General features: G+C 41.3%; 1 protein-coding gene across 1 annotated transcript in view; it reads left to right on the forward strand.

The window, feature by feature from the left end:
- The window catches only part of hs3st4 (heparan sulfate (glucosamine) 3-O-sulfotransferase 4), a 36,679-nt gene extending 17,286 nt beyond the window's left edge, over window positions 1–19,393 (forward strand). The window contains exon 2 of the mRNA XM_030349978.1: window positions 18,292–19,393. Within this exon, the coding sequence (XP_030205838.1) occupies window positions 18,292–18,955 (664 nt within the window). The 3' untranslated portion in view covers window positions 18,956–19,393. The remainder of the gene's footprint in view (window positions 1–18,291) is intronic.
- Window positions 19,394–20,472: the final 1,079 nt, after the last annotated feature.

Consider the following 20,472-nt stretch of genomic DNA (forward strand, 5'->3'; position numbering starts at 1 on the left):
GTGATGCATGGTGGAATACATGTAGACCCGCCGTATCTTTGCTTTGGGAAACCATCAAACTTGCGAGGCGATTGACTGACTTTGATACATCATGAAGGAAAAGCTATTTCGAACAATCGAATGCGGATGACGTGATTGATGGTAAATATTTGAATACGTGACAATAGAGTTAATTTGTGTTTTGTAATGGTAATTCTGTTTTTCCATCTTTGCCTTTGATTTAAGGCGGTGATCACCCTGGCATTTTGAGACAACAACCATACTCTGGACATTGTGAATAAGATTGCCTGGGAATTTGTGGTATTGTTTGACAGGACTTAAGACCACAAAGGATGTGTAATTGAAATGAATCAACCAACTGCTTTAAAGGAAGGAAAAGAGCGAGGCCTGTGTATTTTGACCAACATTATGTTGCACTTAAAAATGCCTTTGGCGTTATGTTTAGCATAATGTCACTTAGCCACGATTCACTGTTTCCACAATCAGGGCTGTGTATTGTTTAAAAAGTGAAGCTCGGAATGAAACAATAATTGACCAAATGTGTCAAGAGTGTGTCAGCTTGCATTCTAAAAGTATTCATATGGTTTCTGTCGTTCTGCTTTTATCTAAACGTTCAAGTGTCTACTCTAAGTCAACCATATATGTTTCCAAAATGTATTCTATTCAACAGCTTTAAGTGAATCAGTTGACTTTGGAATCTTCTGAGAAATATAATTAACAATGCACTACGTTATCTAAGCTAAGTAACAGGCAGTTACTTTACACAGTAGTTTCCGTCTGCCTAGTGTATCCCATGCCTTTGGTAAACTCTTGACATATGTTCGCTTGTTTAAACACGATCATCGCAGCCCTCTCAGCGGGCCGCTCTTCCACTTAAACGCTAATGGTTTTTGTCTTTCTGTATCACTGGTTTGCAATACAAAGGAGCTATTACTTGGTCAAATCTAACGTTTTTCAAAACAAAAAGAGCCAACATCCATATTTAATGACATTGTTTGTTTCTGTCTTCCTGTTCTCCAGAGTGCTATCTCAGCTTGTCCGCACTATGCTATCAGATCACCCACTCCGCGGCCCCTTTCATGTGACTATCTGCAAGGCTCTTTTAATGTGAGCTCTGGCTGACCTGCAGTGCTGCCAACAGAGGAGAAGCTCAGAGGGAGGAGAGTGGATGTGTTTGTGCATGTGTGCTTGCATGGGGGATGCCTATATGATTGCATGTGTGTGTCTCTGTGTGTGTGTGTGTGTTGTTTTGTGTTTTTGTGTGGTGCATGCGTGCAGGTGGAGGTGGGGAAGCATCCAATATGGAAGACAAAGAGAGCCACTGTGTATTACTGTCATACACAGTCTGTCGCATTGCGAGAGAAATGTCTCTTTTGTTGTCCCGCTGTCGACACATTTCCCTTTCATGACACCATCTGTATAGGTTTATTATAACAAAAAAAATATATATATATGCTTGACAGCCAGCCTTTTACTATTTGGGTCATGCAGATTACTCAAAACGATGAAATCAACTTTTTTCGCAAATGTTTGAAGAAAATAAGAAGATATTTGCTATGTATTTTAGAAGGTAACCAAAGAGGAAAGGCTTTGCAGAATTAAAAAATGGTAAATCTCCATATTACCTTTTAAATAAACTTGGACATCATGATCTCTAAATAAAATTAAGGTTTATCAGAAAAAAACCTTTTTACACCCATACAATTTAACGAAATAATTGGTTTAGACTGCACCTTTTATCAAGTAAATTCTGTCATCATAAGCCATTTCCAAATGTATCCGCTTTTGACATTACAAGTGGGAGTTTCCAATCGGATGCATGATGGTCAGATTTAGTCCCCAATCGTCTTTAGACTGTTCCAACTATTAGGCTGGATGGATACTCTGGGTGGATACTCACTGCATAGATTTGGAAATGGCTTGACATTACTTATCAGCATTTACCTTTTGGTAAAACAGGTGTGTCTCTTTAACGGTGTGCTAAGGTTGAAGTGCTTTAATTTGAGTATAATAAGTTATAAGAGTTAGACCCATCTGTTATTTGTGATTGAAATCCACTTCGGGAATATCGCCTGCCTCTACTTGAGCCAATTTTGATTTACGACCACTCCGGTCCTATTTCTGACCAAATGGGGCATATTTTCCATGAGTGGTTGGGGGATCCATATGGCCTGTCAATCACAGGTGTCTGAAATGCAACTCTTAACACTGGCAGAGAAACGTATAGAGGAATGGAGCCGAGAGGGAGGGGACATTTGACGATTGTTTAGGTTCATAATCACACTCTTTTCTGCTCTCTCTCTCCGTCTCTCTCTGAAAGCCTCAGATCTTAACTCTAGCACCTTTAAGGCTAGCTATATGAACAAACAGACACCAGGGCATGACACTCTGTTAAAGAAAGCAAAGCAGCGGAAATAACAAAGCCTGGGGAGGAATTCACTTCAAATCCCCCCAAAAGGGTTATACGTGCTTCTTCTTTTGCACTCAATACCTTTGGACATGATTTTGATGCGCAGGCCACAAAGGGCACAAAACGGAATAGATGTTCACCACACCACTTAGGGGTGAACAGGGTGAGCGTTCCCCGTGACACGTTTCCACTTCCGCCACAACACACAGCTCCGGAGCTCCTCTGAGCCACGGAACAATCCAGGAAGATGACAAAGGTCACAAAGTGTGATTCTAAGCTTCACGGGTGGAACACTTCGCTCAGGCGGAGTTTGACGGAGATCTTCAGAGGAAAACATCCATCACTCAGCCAACTAATTGCTGCAAAAAGGGATAGTGCCTGATAACCACTAATGTCTCTCATAGCAATCCAATGGCATATTTATCTTTAATTGGGTGCATGGAGGTTTAGAGTCCTTGCTATGCGCTTTACTCCAGATTATATTTTACTGCCTTTTGACTGACATTTTCATCAAATTTTTATTCACTAGCCTGGCCTGTCAAGAAAGCTATCAAAACACTAGTCTTTGTGGGTAATAGCCCCTACTGTCTCCTTTGACTAACCTTTTAGAAACCGCCATCTACAATAAAGTGAAGTGTCAGCAATTCAGACAAAAAATGTATCTGGGAGGTAAACTAGCACCCCCACCAATATGTGGTGGAGGGAGATTTCAGGACTATGAGTTGGTAGATTGAATGGGGTGGATAGGAAACATTTGAAAGTCGTCTCGTCATCTTTCCCTTTTATTCTGTCTTGTGTTGTGCTTGACAGCTCTTAATTGATGGGCTCAAATCATTTGTAGACTTTTTCCGCATGAATGTGAATCATTAAATTATTTATCCTAATGCCCTGACATCTTGTTATGTTTTCAGGTGTCAGGCATAATGTAGTTTACGCATTTTGTTGCTTTTTCTATTCATTTTGTGTTTTCTGACAAAAGACACACAAACGTCATTTATTTTTCATGTGTCATCAGGGCTCTGCTATCATATCTGGTATGCAAAAACAAACAACAAACAACAACACCTCTCCCAAACTGCCAGACCGCTGTTGAGACATGATGAGGATCTCCTCTAAATAATAAATGTAATGTCAAAAGCATTATAGGTGTTACGTAAAGAACGTGCTGCTCTCTTTTATGGAAGATAATGCAGCTAAATGTTTTTCCGACGCCAGAAATGAAAGTGAAAGAGAAACACCCCAGATATCCGTGTCAAGTGTGGCTGTTGGTTATTTAATTCCCTAAAGTTTTGGTGAAAATAGACTTCCTTTCGTCCACATATATTAACGAGAAAATTGAAAAAGCTGATGCTTGTCTTTTGTTTATTTCTGTTGGGAAGAATCATAATGTTCAATGCATCTAATCATTTCTTTAAAGTTGCTGTTAAGATATACTTTATATTTTTGTTTCTGTTTATTTTGCTGTATTTAATGTGTTTAGGTGGTGTCAACTCGCTCTAAAATGGGCATTGGGGTGAAATAATTCCATTTACTTAGTCTTATAATTCTCATACGTAGGCCTATAAACCTTTCTTTTCCCCCACATAAATGATTCATTCTAATACAGTTTACATTCTAAACTAAGGCATCATATTCTAAACCAACCAAAACCTCTGTCCTATTCCTATCTGTCCTATCTCATAATACCAGACAGAGGCAGAGGAAAACAATACAGTCAACAACCAATAAAATAAAATAAATCCAATTGGACATCAATTGACTGTCAACCAAGTCAGTGGCTGGCTGCTGAGAAACGTGCGACTTCTGTCAGGAAAGCAGGCCATATTGATCAAGCAGGCTCTAAAAAGTTGGCCGATAATATCCATGATGGACGTCTGATTAGATTCCCAGATCGTTTTAAAGACCCCCAACATAAAATACCCTCCCCTCTGAATAGTTCACTGTGTTGATTAACTGTCCAGTAGCATAAGCACACCTATTCTATATATATATGTATCATAATCATCCCTGACGAGATCTTGCTAGTTAGAAGTCGTCACCGAAGGCTTCACGGTGACGTGCCTACACAGGCTGTCCTCTAGACTCTAACGGAGGGCGTCCTTTTTTCTCGGTATTGTTTGCTTGTTGTTGTTTTGGTTCATCGACGTCTAGTGCAGCTCTCATGCTGTGATTTAATCAGAATGGAGAACAAAGTCCTGCAAGGATAAGAGAAATGGAGACGCATGGGTGCAGACTTAAGAAAAGTGGAATTGATTTATTCACAATCATGTTATTTTAGAGATGATCACACACACACGAACACACGCACACACACACGCACGCACGCACGCACGCACGCACGCACACACACACACACACACACACACACACACACACACACACACACACACACACACACACACACACACACACACACACACACACGTTCACAGTTGAAGTCAAAGCACAGTTTGGAATTGTTCAATAAGGGTATTGTGCCTTGCATTTAATATTTCCTATATTGTTTTGGCATACTCCATTATATATTTGTGTAGCTTTACAAATATGTTTCTAGCTTATCTCATGCAGCAATTGCAAGTTGTATTTGAGGGAATAGCGAAACAGATTTGCCTATAATGGCCTCAGTAAACATTAAGACATCACAATAACAAGGGATTGCCTAAACATCTTGGCATCAGGGCTCAACTCACACACATTCTTCTCTTGCCTTAATCATCTCGTCCTAGAAACGTTTGAGGCAGTTATAAATCGTATATATATATATATATATATATATATATATATATATATATATATATATCAATATATCACGTGTATATATAGATGCATTTGGCAAACATTCCTTTATCTCCACTTCAGCCTTCAGCCATCACCTTTTTACGTGAAGGAAAGGTAATTGATATATGCGTATGTGCTTAAGTGCTGTGTGTTTCAATGAAGCCTTACTGTCCAAGTGGCCAATGATGTGTTGTGTGAAATACTGGTCACACTGTTGGGTTGTCACTCAGTCAGAGCTAATGAACTGCCAATAAAAACAGCAGTTTTTAATTTCTTATTTCTTTATTAAAAGAAAAAACTTAAAAAAAATAGCCATGCTTCCTCGTGAGAAGATTTTTAGCTCATTAATTGATGAGGCAGTCATCAGCAGAAACTTATGGGGATATTGTAACTCGTCACACCTCATTCCACCTGACTCTGTGTAGCGCTTTGCAGCCCCACAGCATGTGATAAGCTCAGCCACATGCATGCATTAACAGAACTGTGTTAACACAAATAGTGTCTGGCACATTCAAGCTGCCGTTGCACTCAGCCGCACTAAGATGAAGGCTCTTCTCGGTGTTGCAGCTGTTGAGATTCAAACGCCCCGTCCAAGCAAGAAAGCATCAATGATGTGCAGAGGTGTTATCGTATGGGAAATCACATGCATTCAACGGTACACTTGGACAAACTTTTAATTCAAGTATAAACTCAACCTTTTATTCAGGAAGATATTGCCTCTCTTGTTAAAGCGACATGAGGGCATGATGTCAAACACAGCTTGGACCATAGCCAAGCCGTTCATGACCAATGACATCGTAGTGTCATATTATCCGTTTCATCACACAGCATCTGTCAAATCGTTTGTCGATACATGCTTTTTTTTTTTGCGTCACAGGCACATTTTCACTGGTACTCCGGGTGTTGCGGGCGCTTTCATGACAAGATGTTATGACAAGGTCTTCCTCGCAACGCTCAGTGAGGGGTGACATGTCCCACATTGTGTTCTGGTTGGCACACGTGTTATGGCAGATGACATGCCTGCCTTGGTCAGTATACATACAGTATATATATATATATATACACCAGATGTATATGCATATACCCACACACAACCACGCATAAGTGACTAAACTGGAGTTATGATCCTGATGAGGAATGAGAAACTGTAAAAATGAGTGAGGGGTATTTAATTGCGGTGGTTCCTATAGACCCTGTTAGTGTTATAGACACTACTTCCCAGTGAGGTGATCCAATGTATGCTGTTTTGTATGCTGTGCAACCTTATTGTTCAATCATTTAATTGTTGAAGACATAATGGAAGATAAATAATAAGGCAATAGGCTGTCACCAGAAGTATGGTGTCACCTTAATCCTCTGAGGGTAAGTAAACCTCCATTATAGCAGTAGAACTTGTACAACATATGGGATTAGCTGCCGTCTCATAAGGGCTTTAGAAAAAAATTCATGGGTTCAATAGGAGAGAATGCCGGGCCCGTCAAGTCTTGTCAAAGACCCTCGGCACACTGCCTCAAGCCAGGGTGCACCACCAATGAAAAAACATGACTTTGGAAAGAGACTTCACGGCGGACGTAGAGTCTAGTTTTCTAAAGAATTTTCCCAGATGGAACAGCTCTGTAGATCTTTGGTGGGGTTCACTTTGAAATAAACTTAAATCGTAAAAGTTCCTCCAATCAGAAATACAAAATCAGAAGTAGAATAGTACGATGTTCCTTAAAATGGGTATGGAGTATATAATGTAATGGTGTCACATACTCAAGAGCACGTGTCCCTCGGAAAGCCTGTTGCCCTCGATGGTTTTTGATCGCTGGAGAATGCCTCTTACCGTTTCTTGAGCAGTTGTGCTGGTGAGTTTGGTCTATCTTCTGCATTAGATATGCATCATTTCTCAGGCATGCAATCGCATTATTATCAGGAGTGGTCGACCAGCCACCATCAATAAACCATTTTAGAGATGAAATGAAACCAAGCCAGATGAGCACGTGCATGTGTCCGATGGCTATTGCCTCAAAGACACTAACAGGATAAAGTATTAAATATGGTGCCATTTAATATGATAATCTTGTGGATTACTGAAATCTGCAGCATGGTTATTTAAATGCACACCTGACTATTGTTCTCAAATACCCTATTAAATCTGACACAAAGATAATCTCAATTAATCTATCACAACCATGCTGCCAAAAATGTGTTATGAATGAAGGTAAACAAAGAATTCTATCTTTACTTTTTTATCTGGATGTGTTTTAAGGGATAAGGTTAGGCAACACTCACTGCCAAATGTTTTACAAATGCCAAATAATATTTTCACGAGCTACGAATATTATTTACATATTATTTATAGTGTTATTTTTTCACGAGATGACTCACAAATCCGATCAATGTTCCCAACAAGCACGTGTCCACACAATAAGAAACAGATGTTTCACACATCCTATTTGAATACAGCCCTCCCCTTCTGACGGGCTTAAACTGTTTCAGTGGCGCTTTATTACACGTTTTACCTTTCTAGGTCAATCATTCTCTCGTACATAACGCATAGTGCATCTAAAAGCTTCAAGCGAGGCAATAGAGGCAATGCAGTCCTAGGCCCAATATGCTGGGCTTTTATGGATGTCATGCATAAACTATTTTATATGTTTTGTGGTAACAATTATATTTATAGTCGTGGCCATTGAACAGGCATTTGACTTACAAAAATACCTCAAGACATCTCTTTTTTTGGCTTATCCTTTTACAAATAGAGGGACGTCGTCTTACACGGACTGCTTCTTGTTTGGCCTCATCTTTCTCGTCATGCGGAGGACTTCATTCGCTGTTGAAAAGACTCTGTTCAAACTATATTGATCTATTTTTATTTTGATTTGTTTTTCTTCTTTCTTTTATCCAGCCAATGGCATCAATTTAGAAATGAAGATCCGAGAAGAAAATCATTCTTCTGCACAAATAAAAGTAAAAGGCATTCAAAAGGATCCCGTTTATATTTAGTTGTGTTCCGCTCATAAACATTTGGCACATTCTCCTTTAATCTCTCCCTTTGGCAGCGGGGGGATTACACAAGTTAATCTGTGTATCTCTTAAACATTATCCTGCATTTGCGATGTTTGTTCATAGCGGACTCACTCGCAGTGTCAGACTACCTCTGCCAGGGGGATTAGGGCTTGTGTACAGGGGTTTACTGGAAGCGCTTAAACAAGCTGCTCTGAGACCTCCAGGGGCTATACCAAGATCCCATCCAGGATTACCCCTCATATCTTCACCCATCTTTTCCTCGTGGTAAATCAAGCCGGTGGCTCGGCGATTCCTGTAAGCCATTTAGTTTCGTCCTTTTTCTTTTTCTTATTTACAAGCAGAGGTGTTGTTTTAGTTTCCCGAAAAGATAACAATCAGCCATGCAGCCTTTTTTGGGGGGGGGGGGCATGGTAACCATTGGCAATAGGGTTAGGATGAGTGCCTACGAGAGAAAAAAGAACTCAGAGAATTTTTATTTTTTTATATAAACAGATTATTTGGAGAAATTACCCGTAGGATCATGGTTTAGTAAGTAGCGTACTTGAGGGCAGTAAAAATGAAAAGGCAAATGCCATGCTCTGATCCTGGGGGTCATGAAATATGGATGGCAGCAGAAATGGGCTTAGAGAAAGAGCTCCACTGGTGTTATGTTGAGCCTGTCCAGTACAGGGTGAGACATCAGGTCTGCCTTTTTTTTTCTTTTCACAGTATGTTTTTTTTTTCTGCTTTTACACAAGGCTCCTTCCCTTGTGCGTTAAAGGCTACACCTTTTTTTTGTAATCCCTCCAATCTTTTGAAGGTGGAAACCTCTGCAAGGAATTTCAAATGACAACACCTCTGAGATACGAGTACATATAGGTCTCGCAGAGTTCTCAGAGAATATCTCTTTATATGGTCATCGCAAATCGATTTACCCCCGTTTGCCCTATCCTCAGCTGCGTTAACTTTGCAGTGTTTTTTATCCGTTGCACTCATATATACGTATACCGACACATATAAAACTATGGGGGACTTTTCTGTGCAAGTTGAGTAAACCTCAAACTTCAATAATTGTTGGCACTGAAGCAACAGCCATAAATAGTGCATATCCTGAAATCCTTATAAGCGGAAACAAGGAACACAAGTCATTCTTACATAAGTGTTTCATGTTGATATACCCAAGATGAGGCTATTAAATGAGAACAGGCCTAGAGCAATTTCAACCGGCCGGAGCCATTTATGCTGTTACTAAATATATATATGTTTTCTATTCGTAAGAGAATGTTATATTTAGTAGCAGTTAAACCGTGACACTGTAAGTAACTCCTTCTTTCAGCTTCTTATATACTGTAGGTCTTCTACTCTCAAAAGGAACTGGCTGACATTTACAAATAGGAAAGAGAAGCGGTAACACTTTGTAATAACATTAAGAAACATGTTAGCCTTTAGTTAATGATGACCTCAAATTAATAATTAAAATATTAATATTAATTTGTCCCACTTGTGATGTCATGAGAGGGTCGATGTTGTCCTGGCTTTAATGTGAATAAATACTGTGTGGTAAAACAGATCTACAAATTATTATTTATGTTTTGTTAATGATTATTTCATCATTAAAACAAAGTTTATAGGTTATTACATGTTATTATAAAGCGCAACCACTAAAGTTTGCTTGAAACCAGAGCCAAAAACCCCCCACAGCGGACCGGTTAACTAGTGGCCTCCCTGAGCCAGTTGTCTAACCAATACCTCATGGATACTTATGCACTGCATGTCCCTCTGGATAAGTGTCTCCTACTATTATGTCCTCATTACTTCATCATTACTGTTTTATTAAATGCATGTTATCAAGAAGCATGAAGCAGAGCGTTAGCGAGTTAGGTATCTTCAGCTCAATCATACCAACAGGTTAGACAGGAGAGGCATCGGGTGGGAATCCCAGCCTTTCAGCTGGGATTCAAACTCCTAACCCACAAGACCCCCTCTAAGTTATACCATTGCAAATACAATATATAGAGAAAAACAAACTAGAAATACATGATTACGAGTGATAAACAAGGGTTTACAAGCCCGTTTGGCAATTTTTTGTTTTCCAGCCGACTTGAATTGAGCAATCTGTGCCAGCTCTGGCACAATTTGGATTAGCCAAAGCCCCACAGATAGGTCAGCTGAGCTCTTAATGGAGCAGCTTATGTCTCGCCTACGTGATTATAACATTCTTAGCAGCCTATTCCCCTTCCGTCCAGATGTTCCACCATCAACATCCAGGCCTTTGCTCTTTGAACCCTATATCAATTTACCATTCCGTCGTCTTTCCATTTGAGTGTATATTTACAAAACGAACGTTGGCGACTTAGTTTCTATACGCCTATTGTAGGAGACACATTCAAACACGTTGAATTTATTCAACTTTTCCGTTGAATACGGGCGAAAAAAAGTATGGATTATTCTAATACCCACATGCTCCTCTGGGTGGTTTAATGAGCATGTTAAACCAATGGCATTCCTTTATATACTGGAAAGTACACCAAATGTCACATCGACAATTTACACGTCTGCAAACATCAAAAGTTAAACCCCTTAATGTATAAGCTCAATAAATCTTATGTTGCAGTGATCAATATGTTACAGTCACTCGAGTTCAAATAACCAAGCAAGTATCAAGACACGTCCTGTCAGTTTTATTTGTATAGCCCTTAATCACCGTCAGAGTCTCAAAGGGATCACAGGCCCATGCTTTATGACTGAAGGTCCCAATGATCCAAAGGGTCAGAAACCTTGGGAAGGAACGCGGCAGATGGATCCCTCCTTCCAGGGATGATTAGGAGTGCAATGGCTGCCAAATAGGTAGTCCCTTATGTGTCCCTGTGATGCGCATGAACACATTACATTGGTCTTTTTTAAAACGACTTTCCAATGTCATTCATGAAAAAACACACAGCGATGCTTGGTTGAAACGCTGGGAGACAAAATTGTAGATGTTACAAGATGTCGCCATGTTTGGAGTGCCTTGCACCACGGATAAAACCGAGTCAGTGCCAAAAGAGGGGGGGTTCTCCGATTTTCTATGAGGTTTTTCATCATCATAATCATCATCATGGACTCATGCATGAGTACTCGGCTAATTTCCCACATCCGATACGATATCGGAAAAAGTGGCTAAAATGACCAATGTAGTTTTGTCCCCCGCCATCTGCTAGGGAATCCTAATGTGACCCATTCGCTGTGTTCCTACCTCTGGTTCCTACAAAGCACACATGGTCTAGAACAAACCACAGCAGCAGGGTCTGTCTTCTAATAAGATTAAATTAGTAGAAAATAGGAGATAATGGGTTGAGAACATCTATCTTGAGTGTATATGCCGGTGTGTTTCATGTCCAGCCCTCGTAGGCAAACACAGTGTAAATGCAAAACACAGTGTCCTTATGTTTTATTATAGGGTTAGGGTCCTTATGTTTTGCTAACAGGCAGTTTGCCGTTACGTTCATATATATAGAGACACCTTGTTTTTAATAGCTGACTTTTCTGTTATGGAAAATAGGTCATATCAAAATGTATAACAATGTCTAAACATTTATTTACGCACAAATACTCTAAGTGAAAGAAATTAACCTTTGTTATATGGCAGTTTTTCATTAGGTTCGTTTTTTTACTTTGCTATTCTGTGTTGCTTCAACTTTGGGTTGTATACTAATTTATTTAGCTTCCATGATGTTTGATGTTCAAATACCTTAGACACAATACACAATACATTGCAATACATCTGCTTCGATATCTCAGCTGTTACTGCGTCTACTCTACAGCCGGGAAATGTGTGATTAGGTTACCGGACTCTTTTTTTCTCCAGTCAAAAAAATCTGTTCATGCTCAAACTGTCATATTAATTGGTTCTGCTTAACCGAGCCACACAACGTGAATACTTTCAGGATGTACACCTAAAGCATTTCATCAGAAGCTCTCAGTCATGGCTTCCAAATAGAGGTTGAAATATTTTCTGTTTTCTATTGGGGTGTGATCCGTTGGTGTTTGGACGGAGGGGGTGAACAATATTGAGTTGTTTGGGATGCTTTATTCGACTTCACAGAGAGTATATAATGCCTGTGCACACCAGCATAGTTTAATGATCGGGGTGTTTGCCTCCTGGCCTGTTAGGGTCTGGGTTTGAGCCCAAATGAATGCTAACCTGTAGGCATCCTTCAGCAAGAGACCCTTACGCAACCTGTCCATGAATAATCTGCTAAATGACTGAATAGGATATTACTTGGGGCTGTGATAAGTCACCTGAAATGTCCTTTGGAAAACAGGCTTGAACTTCCACAGCAGAAAACTTTCTCGATGGAGAGGGGTAGGTATTCTGGCGTAGATGCATTTGCACTTTGAACACTGCACATAATGAGGGAATGATTAGTTACATTAACGCGGCTGTTATTCGCTGCAGTTGTTTGCTCGTTTTCTGGAGTGGAAACATCAATAAGAGAATATTGAGGACGATTGTGATGACACTGCATGGTGGCAGCCCGAAGCTCCCTCTCTGGCTCATCAGAAGACAAATCAACACCAACGCGTAGATGCTCACACTCATAGATGCACACACACACACACATTTTCTCAGACACTCTCACACACATGAACGAACACACATATCCACATACAAATACACGTTCACACACACATACGCATTCACATTCACATACACATTCACATACACGTCATACACACACAGACACACATAGCAGCAGAAAAAATTAACATAAGAAATTAGTGGCTTTTCACTGCCATTGCATTTGAGCGCATGATAAACTGTATTGTAAAAGTAATATTTTTAGTTTCATTTCTGTTTTCAAAAAGAAAGAAAGACATTTGGCCCGACCGTGAATGTCATAATCTGTGACAGATACCCAGCTTGAAGAGCGCACATATAATAATAGTTGATATATGATGTGTGATGCTAAGACATCAACGCTAGCAAAAAAAATGAGTTTTTTGCTAACCAGTTGATTTGGACTATTGTTGACTAACGATGCGGCATATAGCCTATTATAAGAGTGAAGTGCCTCTCTCTCCCTGGCTGTTCTTCGTTCCACAACGTGTACACTATGTCCAAAGGGCATGCGAGCATCGCCTCAGATCTCGCTACTGCAGTCTGGCGTTGCTGGTGGAGCGTGGAGGGTGGGTGGCATGGTGGTGGTGGTGGTGTCGGGGAGGGGGGGGGGGGGTTAGAGTGTGGCATGCCCATCGTTGGAAGTGGGATGGTCTTTGGGGGGATCTCAGGAAGAGAGTTGGGAATAAGGGGGTTTTGATCGAGACCAGCTGTCCTTTCCGTCCTCAACGGTTCTTGTGAATAAAAACTCCCTCGTTATGGATAGTATAATAGGCTGATTTGCAGTTGGAAGGCTGTTCTGTTCTATTTAAATTCGACTGTGGGTTTTGTTTTTTCACAGGTGTTGGATTCTGTTTATTTCTTTCTTTCTTAACGGAAGTACACCTCAGTGCTAAAGTAACAAGAGGAGAAAAGTGTGATTATTCTTTGTCAACAACCAGCGGACAATTAAAAATCCGCAATCACTCCAGTGTTTACTTACACTTTGGCTTTTTTGGTCAAAATTCATTGTTTTGCTCAGTCTTAATCATGAACCCCCTACCTGTTCATATCTGCTGGAGGAAGGACTCACTTTGCCAGTGTTTCTTCATGCCGTCGCAAACACAAAACACTATGCATCTTGCTTCCTCATCGCAATCTTTCCACCTCTCACCTTCACGCTCTCAATGTCAATATATGCTTCTGTATACCATATGCTATATATACTTCATTTGTATATACTTACTATCCCAAGGATCATTGTTGAGTAAACTAAAGAACACATACAGTATGTTCATAGGTTATTTCATTTTCTAGGTACATTGTTCTGTTGATGATGTTATAGTAAGAGTTCTTCTTCTTCTTCTTCTGAGCCCGATAGTGTTCTTTGAGTTTGTTGTATTTTTACTTTGATAACTTTCCATAATGTTCTTTCTTCACTTAACATGCCGCCAATGTAATTAAGACATGCCTAATAAGGCCAAGGAGCTTATGTTCATTATCTCGTTCTCATTTCTCATTAAATTCATCCTAATCATTACATTCTTCCCCTAAGAAATGCTATGAAACCTGGAATCTTCTGGAAGAAAAGGTTATTGCATGTAGCGTGTAGACAAACTGAGAATTTCAATGGATCTAAAAGGCAAGCCAGCCAGAGAACCTTGATCTAAATGAGACTGGGGAGCGATTATTTTCTGCCAGTGCTGCTTTCCAGCAGGAGCCTTTTATATATACGCAAGAAGGGAAGAAACAGCTATTTATATGTATGGCATCATATAAATTAAGGTGATCGCTGAGCTCATCAAAAGCTGAAAAATACTCCCCTCTCCCCCTGCTAGTTTGACAGGATGTAATGAATTGTTGTGGTAAATACTGCACCTTTTGCAAGGGGCAATTTAGATCGAGGTGTTCGTTGCGAATTAGAGTGGTAAACAACTTGAGCGTCGTTGCAAATGTGTTAATGTCTTACTCTGCGTTTTTAACCCTGTGTTAGCCTAACCGTGTTCAATAGAGATAGACACCTCTAGAAATGTATTTGGTTATTTTATATCTCTTAATACCCTTATTTTATGCACACTGTTCGTTTGGTTGAAACGAAAGTTACCTCCGTGTTTAAACTTTATCAGGCAAGAAACTTTGGTTTCACTTTCCTTGTTCTCTCGAAGCTGAAACTTTTTTTAACACAGTGGGTGGCAGTAAGTTCCAAATGAAGGAAGAGAGGAAAGGAAGGAAAGGAAGGAAAGGAAGGAAGCTCATCTTCATTTGTCACACTTCATATTCTCTCTCCGAGAGCGAGCTCATCTCTCTAGATAAAGGCACTGCTGCCTTTATCTCACTGTGTGTGTTTACGTGCGTGCGTGTGTGTATGTGTGTGGTGCAACCACACAGGAAGCAGAATCGGTAGGCCTATGTGCCATTGTTTTTGGTCGTCCTGAGTAAACAGCAGATGGTAAGCAGAAGCTCTTTAGCGCTGTGCATTTTATTTATCTACCCACCTGAATGACCTGTGTGGAGCTCAGCAGCTGATGCGGAGAGTTAACCTGTTCCTGTTGTTTACTCCGGTTCCAGTAGACTGCAAGGCCGGGCGCAGTCATTTTCCACGCACCAGGAAATGAGCTTGTTTATCAGCGTTTTGTTTAATTTTTTTTTTAAAACTCCACCTGTGTTCCCGCTGACATTTAAGGTGTATCAACCATCCGTGACTGATTTTCAATCAACGGCGGACTTGGCGGATGGAAAATAAATAACAAGAGAAATTTTCATTTTTGTAATTAAACATATAATGAGCACTAAAGCCATTGAGTCATATGCAAACGTTTTCATAAAGGTAACCTTGGGCGTTGTTCATCTGGCCTCCGTCGATTTGATGTGCTCCAAAGAAGCGCGGTACATTTGCACTGATTTCCTTCCGGTTGGTATACATTGAAAAGCACATTACGGTGCTTGTTTCAAGGTGATCCCACATTGGCCATGTATATCAATTCAGGGGGAGGGGGGGGGGGGGGAGGGGACGAAGACGACGACACTGTGCCTATTTCTCGCTGTCGTTTTTTTTCTCCATTCTCCTGCAACCTATCCGCCTCTACTCTGCGTCTAAATAGCCAATGCATTGAAAGGTTAGAAAAGACCTTGCAAGGTTAGGACAAAATCTTCCGTGATTCATTACCGTAAGGGAAGAATAGTGAGCCATTGATGGTATATAATGAAAACTAATACTCCTTCCAGTCGCAGTGCTGCAACGTGGAGGCGAGATATGTTTAATATCCCATTACAGGCCAAGAGGTAGGAACAGTTATCTGGTGTCTGGAGACAAACATAATCCATAGGGAAATTACCCATCAGGAATGCAATACAGCTAGTGAGACGCAATTACCAGGCCCCTCTTGTGACTAGCCGTACCCCCCCCCCGCACCCCCTCCATCCCCCTGTCCCATAGTATCCGTTGGTGCATGTTTGTCGGCCGGTCGATATGTGCATAACAGTAGCCGAGTAAATTGGATTTTAGACAGGAGAACAGTAAATTTAGAATATGTCCAAGTTGCGAATGATTGATGTCACTATACGGTTTACATATCCTCCACTACTAGGGCCGTTGTGTGACAAACATGGGATAGTCAATATTGGACATGGGACTGGGTACTTAAAGGACACTGCCCTTATTTGGAGAAACGTCAGTATTTAATTGCGTAGGTTCAGAAGGAAACGGCCATTTTTAGGGAGGGGTTTTGTTTGTACTCTGGTAACATTTCTTTTATATTATAGAATGATTGAAAAAAGGGAATAAATATGGATTAGGGTGACATTACATTACATTCTTTGTTTTTTGATGATATTGTGGAGCCGAAGCGCGACTGTTTGCCCTCAGTAAATATTCGCCGCCTCTCACAGACAGAGGATTTAATGTGCCTATTTAGCGCAGAATCGCACAACTTTTAAATAAAGAGAGCACTAACGGAAGAGAAGTAGGGAACATCAGTGTGAGCTATCATACTTCTTCGCTGGAGGCAAATCCAAACGCCACACTTACTGATGCGAGAAAAAAACGAAAACGCAATGAACTTTGTTTGTCTTCGGCATTGATTTTTATTTTCATTCTCGGAGACAAAGTTGTACAGTTTTTTTGATAATAAACAACAAAACGAAAGCAGATTGCCTCCACGGGATCCACAAGATCCTCTATTCTATTTCCCATCTCGCTGTAAAAAAAAGGAATCAAACATAACAACACTGAATCTCTTAATCACTCAGCCCTGTATCCGATGAACTGTCCTTAATCCGAACCAATGAGACGGATAACCAAAAAGAAAAATCGCAAGTACCCCGCCTTCCTCCACAACACCAAAACACACACCGACGCACACACAATGGCGAACAAGCACATGTGATCCCTCGACTGTGTGTTGAGCCTCTCATGCATAATAAATGTATGACAAAACAATACCCCAGGCACCCGAGCATTAATGATATGCACTGAACTCATTATTAAAGTTCCCCAAACAGCTCCTGGAGTAACGCAGATGGCGTCAATTAAGCGATGAGCATACTCCGTCATTTCATCTTCTTTCTTTTATCTCTTGATTATGACTCTGTGGCTGTAATTAGGGGTATGTTTTTTTTTTTCCCCTTCTTCTTCTCCTCCCCGCGTGAAATAATGTCTGATAGTTAATTTCACTCGTAATTCCCTGAAAATAATTAACTGCTCGGTAATTGTATCACAGTCGCTGGCACTGTATAACCTTGGCTGATGTGCTCCCCACAACAGGGAGGTGGTAGAACACGCTCTAATCCTGTGGGGTTAGGGGCTGTTTGACTCCCGAGTCTGAGGGTTTCGAAACCCCAAAGACTGCTGTCCGTTAAAGGATGTGTATCTTGACACGGTTAAGCGTGTTGTCATGGATAAGAGTACCTGCTAAGTCAGTGGTTCTCAAAAGAATTCTGCTAGTTTACCCTCTCTAACATGTTTTTTCAGCTGAGTAACCCTTTCACTGGCACAAAACAATTTTGGGAGATTTTTTTTTAGAATGTATGTGCCTTCTATTTGGCTGTGTGAACATCAATTTAGTGAGAAACATGGCCTTGTAGATCATGCATTTTTTGCAGATTTCTCCCCACTAAAGTAGCACAATGCCAGGGGAGGGTCAGATCATGTAGAGGTGATATATTCTTCCTGAAAACAACGTCATTTTGGTGTTTCTGGATGCACCTTCTTTATAACTCATTCTCCTTTCTCCTTGTTCGCGAATGACATTTCAACCACTTGTACATATTCAAAAAATTATTTTGTCTAGTTTTCAGAATTGAAACTTGCTCAGGCTGGAAAAAAGACGATTGTTAACTTTTTTATTAATTATTATAATTATTTTGCCATGTTCTGAGTACCCCCTGCAGTATCTAAAGTACCACTAAGGGTACGCGTACCCCCATTTCAGTACCACTGCGCCAACCAACTCGACGGAGTCACGATATTGGGTAGGGGAAACCCTGCCCTGACCTTCCGCCATCTGACGTATGTTTTCCTTCTGTGTGTTCTCAGAGACCTGATGCCGTCCACCCTGGAGGGCCAGATCACCATGGAGAAGACGCCCAGCTACTTTGTGACCAACCACGCGCCCAAACGCATCCACACCATGGCCCGGGACATCAAGCTCATCATCGTGGTGCGCAACCCTGTCACCCGCGCCATCTCGGACTACACGCAGACCCTCTCCAAGAAGCCCGAGATCCCCACCTTTGAGGTGCTCGCCTTCAAGAACCGGACCCTGGGCCTGATCGACGCGTCGTGGAGCGCCCTGCGCATCGGCATCTACGCGCTGCACCTGGAGAGCTGGATGCAGTACTTCCCGCTCTCGCAGATGCACTTTGTGAGCGGCGAGCGGCTCATCGTGGACCCGGCGGGCGAGATGGCCAAGGTGCAGGACTTCCTGGGGCTCAAGCGCATCGTCACGGACAAACACTTTTACTTCAACAAGACCAAGGGGTTCCCGTGTCTCAAGAAGCCCGAGGACAGCAGCACCCCCCGGTGCCTGGGCAAGTCCAAAGGGAGGACTCATCCCAGAATAGACCCGGACGTGATCCGCCGGCTGCACAAGTTCTTCAAGCCCTTTAACATGATGTTCTACCAAATGTCCGGACAGAACTTTGAGTGGGAGCTGGGGGAGGCGGCCGCGGCCGCTGCGCCGCGTAGCTCTCAGGACTAGCAGGGGCCTCGCAGTGCTAGCGTGCTAGCAGTGCTAGCTGGCTAGCGGGCACAGCAAAAGATCAGCCACACCACCAGCCTTCTTAATGACATTGACCTCTTCATCACGCTTGCGCTCTCTCTTGTCGCGAGGGTGCGCCCGAGCACATACTGTTACTCACCTGACGTGTTCCCCCCGCGGTCACGCCCTGTCTGTATCCATGAGCAAAGAGTTTACTTGACATGCTTTTATCCCCCAGCCCTCCCACCCTGTCTCTCCCTTCCTCTCTCTCTCTCTCTCTCTCTCTCTCTCTCTCTCTCTCTCTCTCTCTCTCTCTCTCTCTCTCTCTCTCTCTCTCTCTCCCTCAGCTCTTATGTCACCAAAAGGTGTCGCAGACATCGTTGTACATATTATACATAAAATACATTTATATTTGTGAAGAGGACATCATTTATTGCTTCCCCCCCCCCCCCTCCCCCCTTTCCTTTTGAAAGCATAGAGATGATATAAAAGACGAAAAAATGATGACTATGGCAATGCATGCGATGAGTTAAGTGTCCTTACCTCATGACCCCAAATGGGTAAACTCTGCCTGTTTCTTCTGCTCCCTTTAGTTTCTATACAGTATGTCGCCCTCCCACCCACTCACCAGCATTCAGATATACAGAGAAAATGACCTTCTGTGCTTCGAGGCAAAAGGGCCGTCAAGTGCCGCGAATCGTCACCTTGTAACACTGTCCTGACGATGGTCGAAAAGCAAAAGAGAAAAAGCGACATAACGCACATGCACATATATATATATATAGATAGAGAGGGAGAAAGATCCGTTGACATGAATACAAGGGCCCCGGTTTCTTCGGTGTCTTCGGTGTCTTGCCATTGTGTGAGTGTGGAGAGGATCCAGAGTTCACCAAAGTGTTAATGTCTTCAATGTAACCGTTTTCTGTTTTTCTGAGTCCCACTTTATGACCGCAAACATATTCAACAGCGAGACGGATGCCCCACTGGTAAAGCTTGATCAATTATATGAATGCATAGCTATAATTAATCGTTATCCTACACCGTACTTGGTGGTATGCATATAGGATTGGTTAGTTTGGGGTTTAAAAAAAGAATATATATATATATATATATATATCTGTATATATATATATATTTGAGACACATTTTTGGCTTATATAAAAAGAACAAATATATATATGTACCATATATATATATATATATTTGACACACATTTTTGGCTTATAATAAAATAACAAATATACTGTATATATATATATATATATTTGACACACATTTTTGGCTTATAAAAAAAGAACAAATATATATATATATAAATATATATTTGACACACATTTCTGGCTCATTGGATACAGAAGGTGGGATATAGGTACCGATGACACCTGATTATGTTTGATTATGTCTTTTACGATAAGACCTCCTGTGTCCCGTTGAAACGGTTTGTCGACGCAAACTAAGCGGAATAACGACGGCTCTCCGCTGTGCGTCGTCATCTCTGTGTTTCCTTTTTCTTTTCT

Source organism: Gadus morhua, chromosome 2 (assembly GCF_902167405.1).
Source record: "Gadus morhua chromosome 2, gadMor3.0, whole genome shotgun sequence".
In the NCBI taxonomy this organism is placed as follows: Eukaryota; Metazoa; Chordata; class Actinopteri; order Gadiformes; family Gadidae; genus Gadus; species Gadus morhua.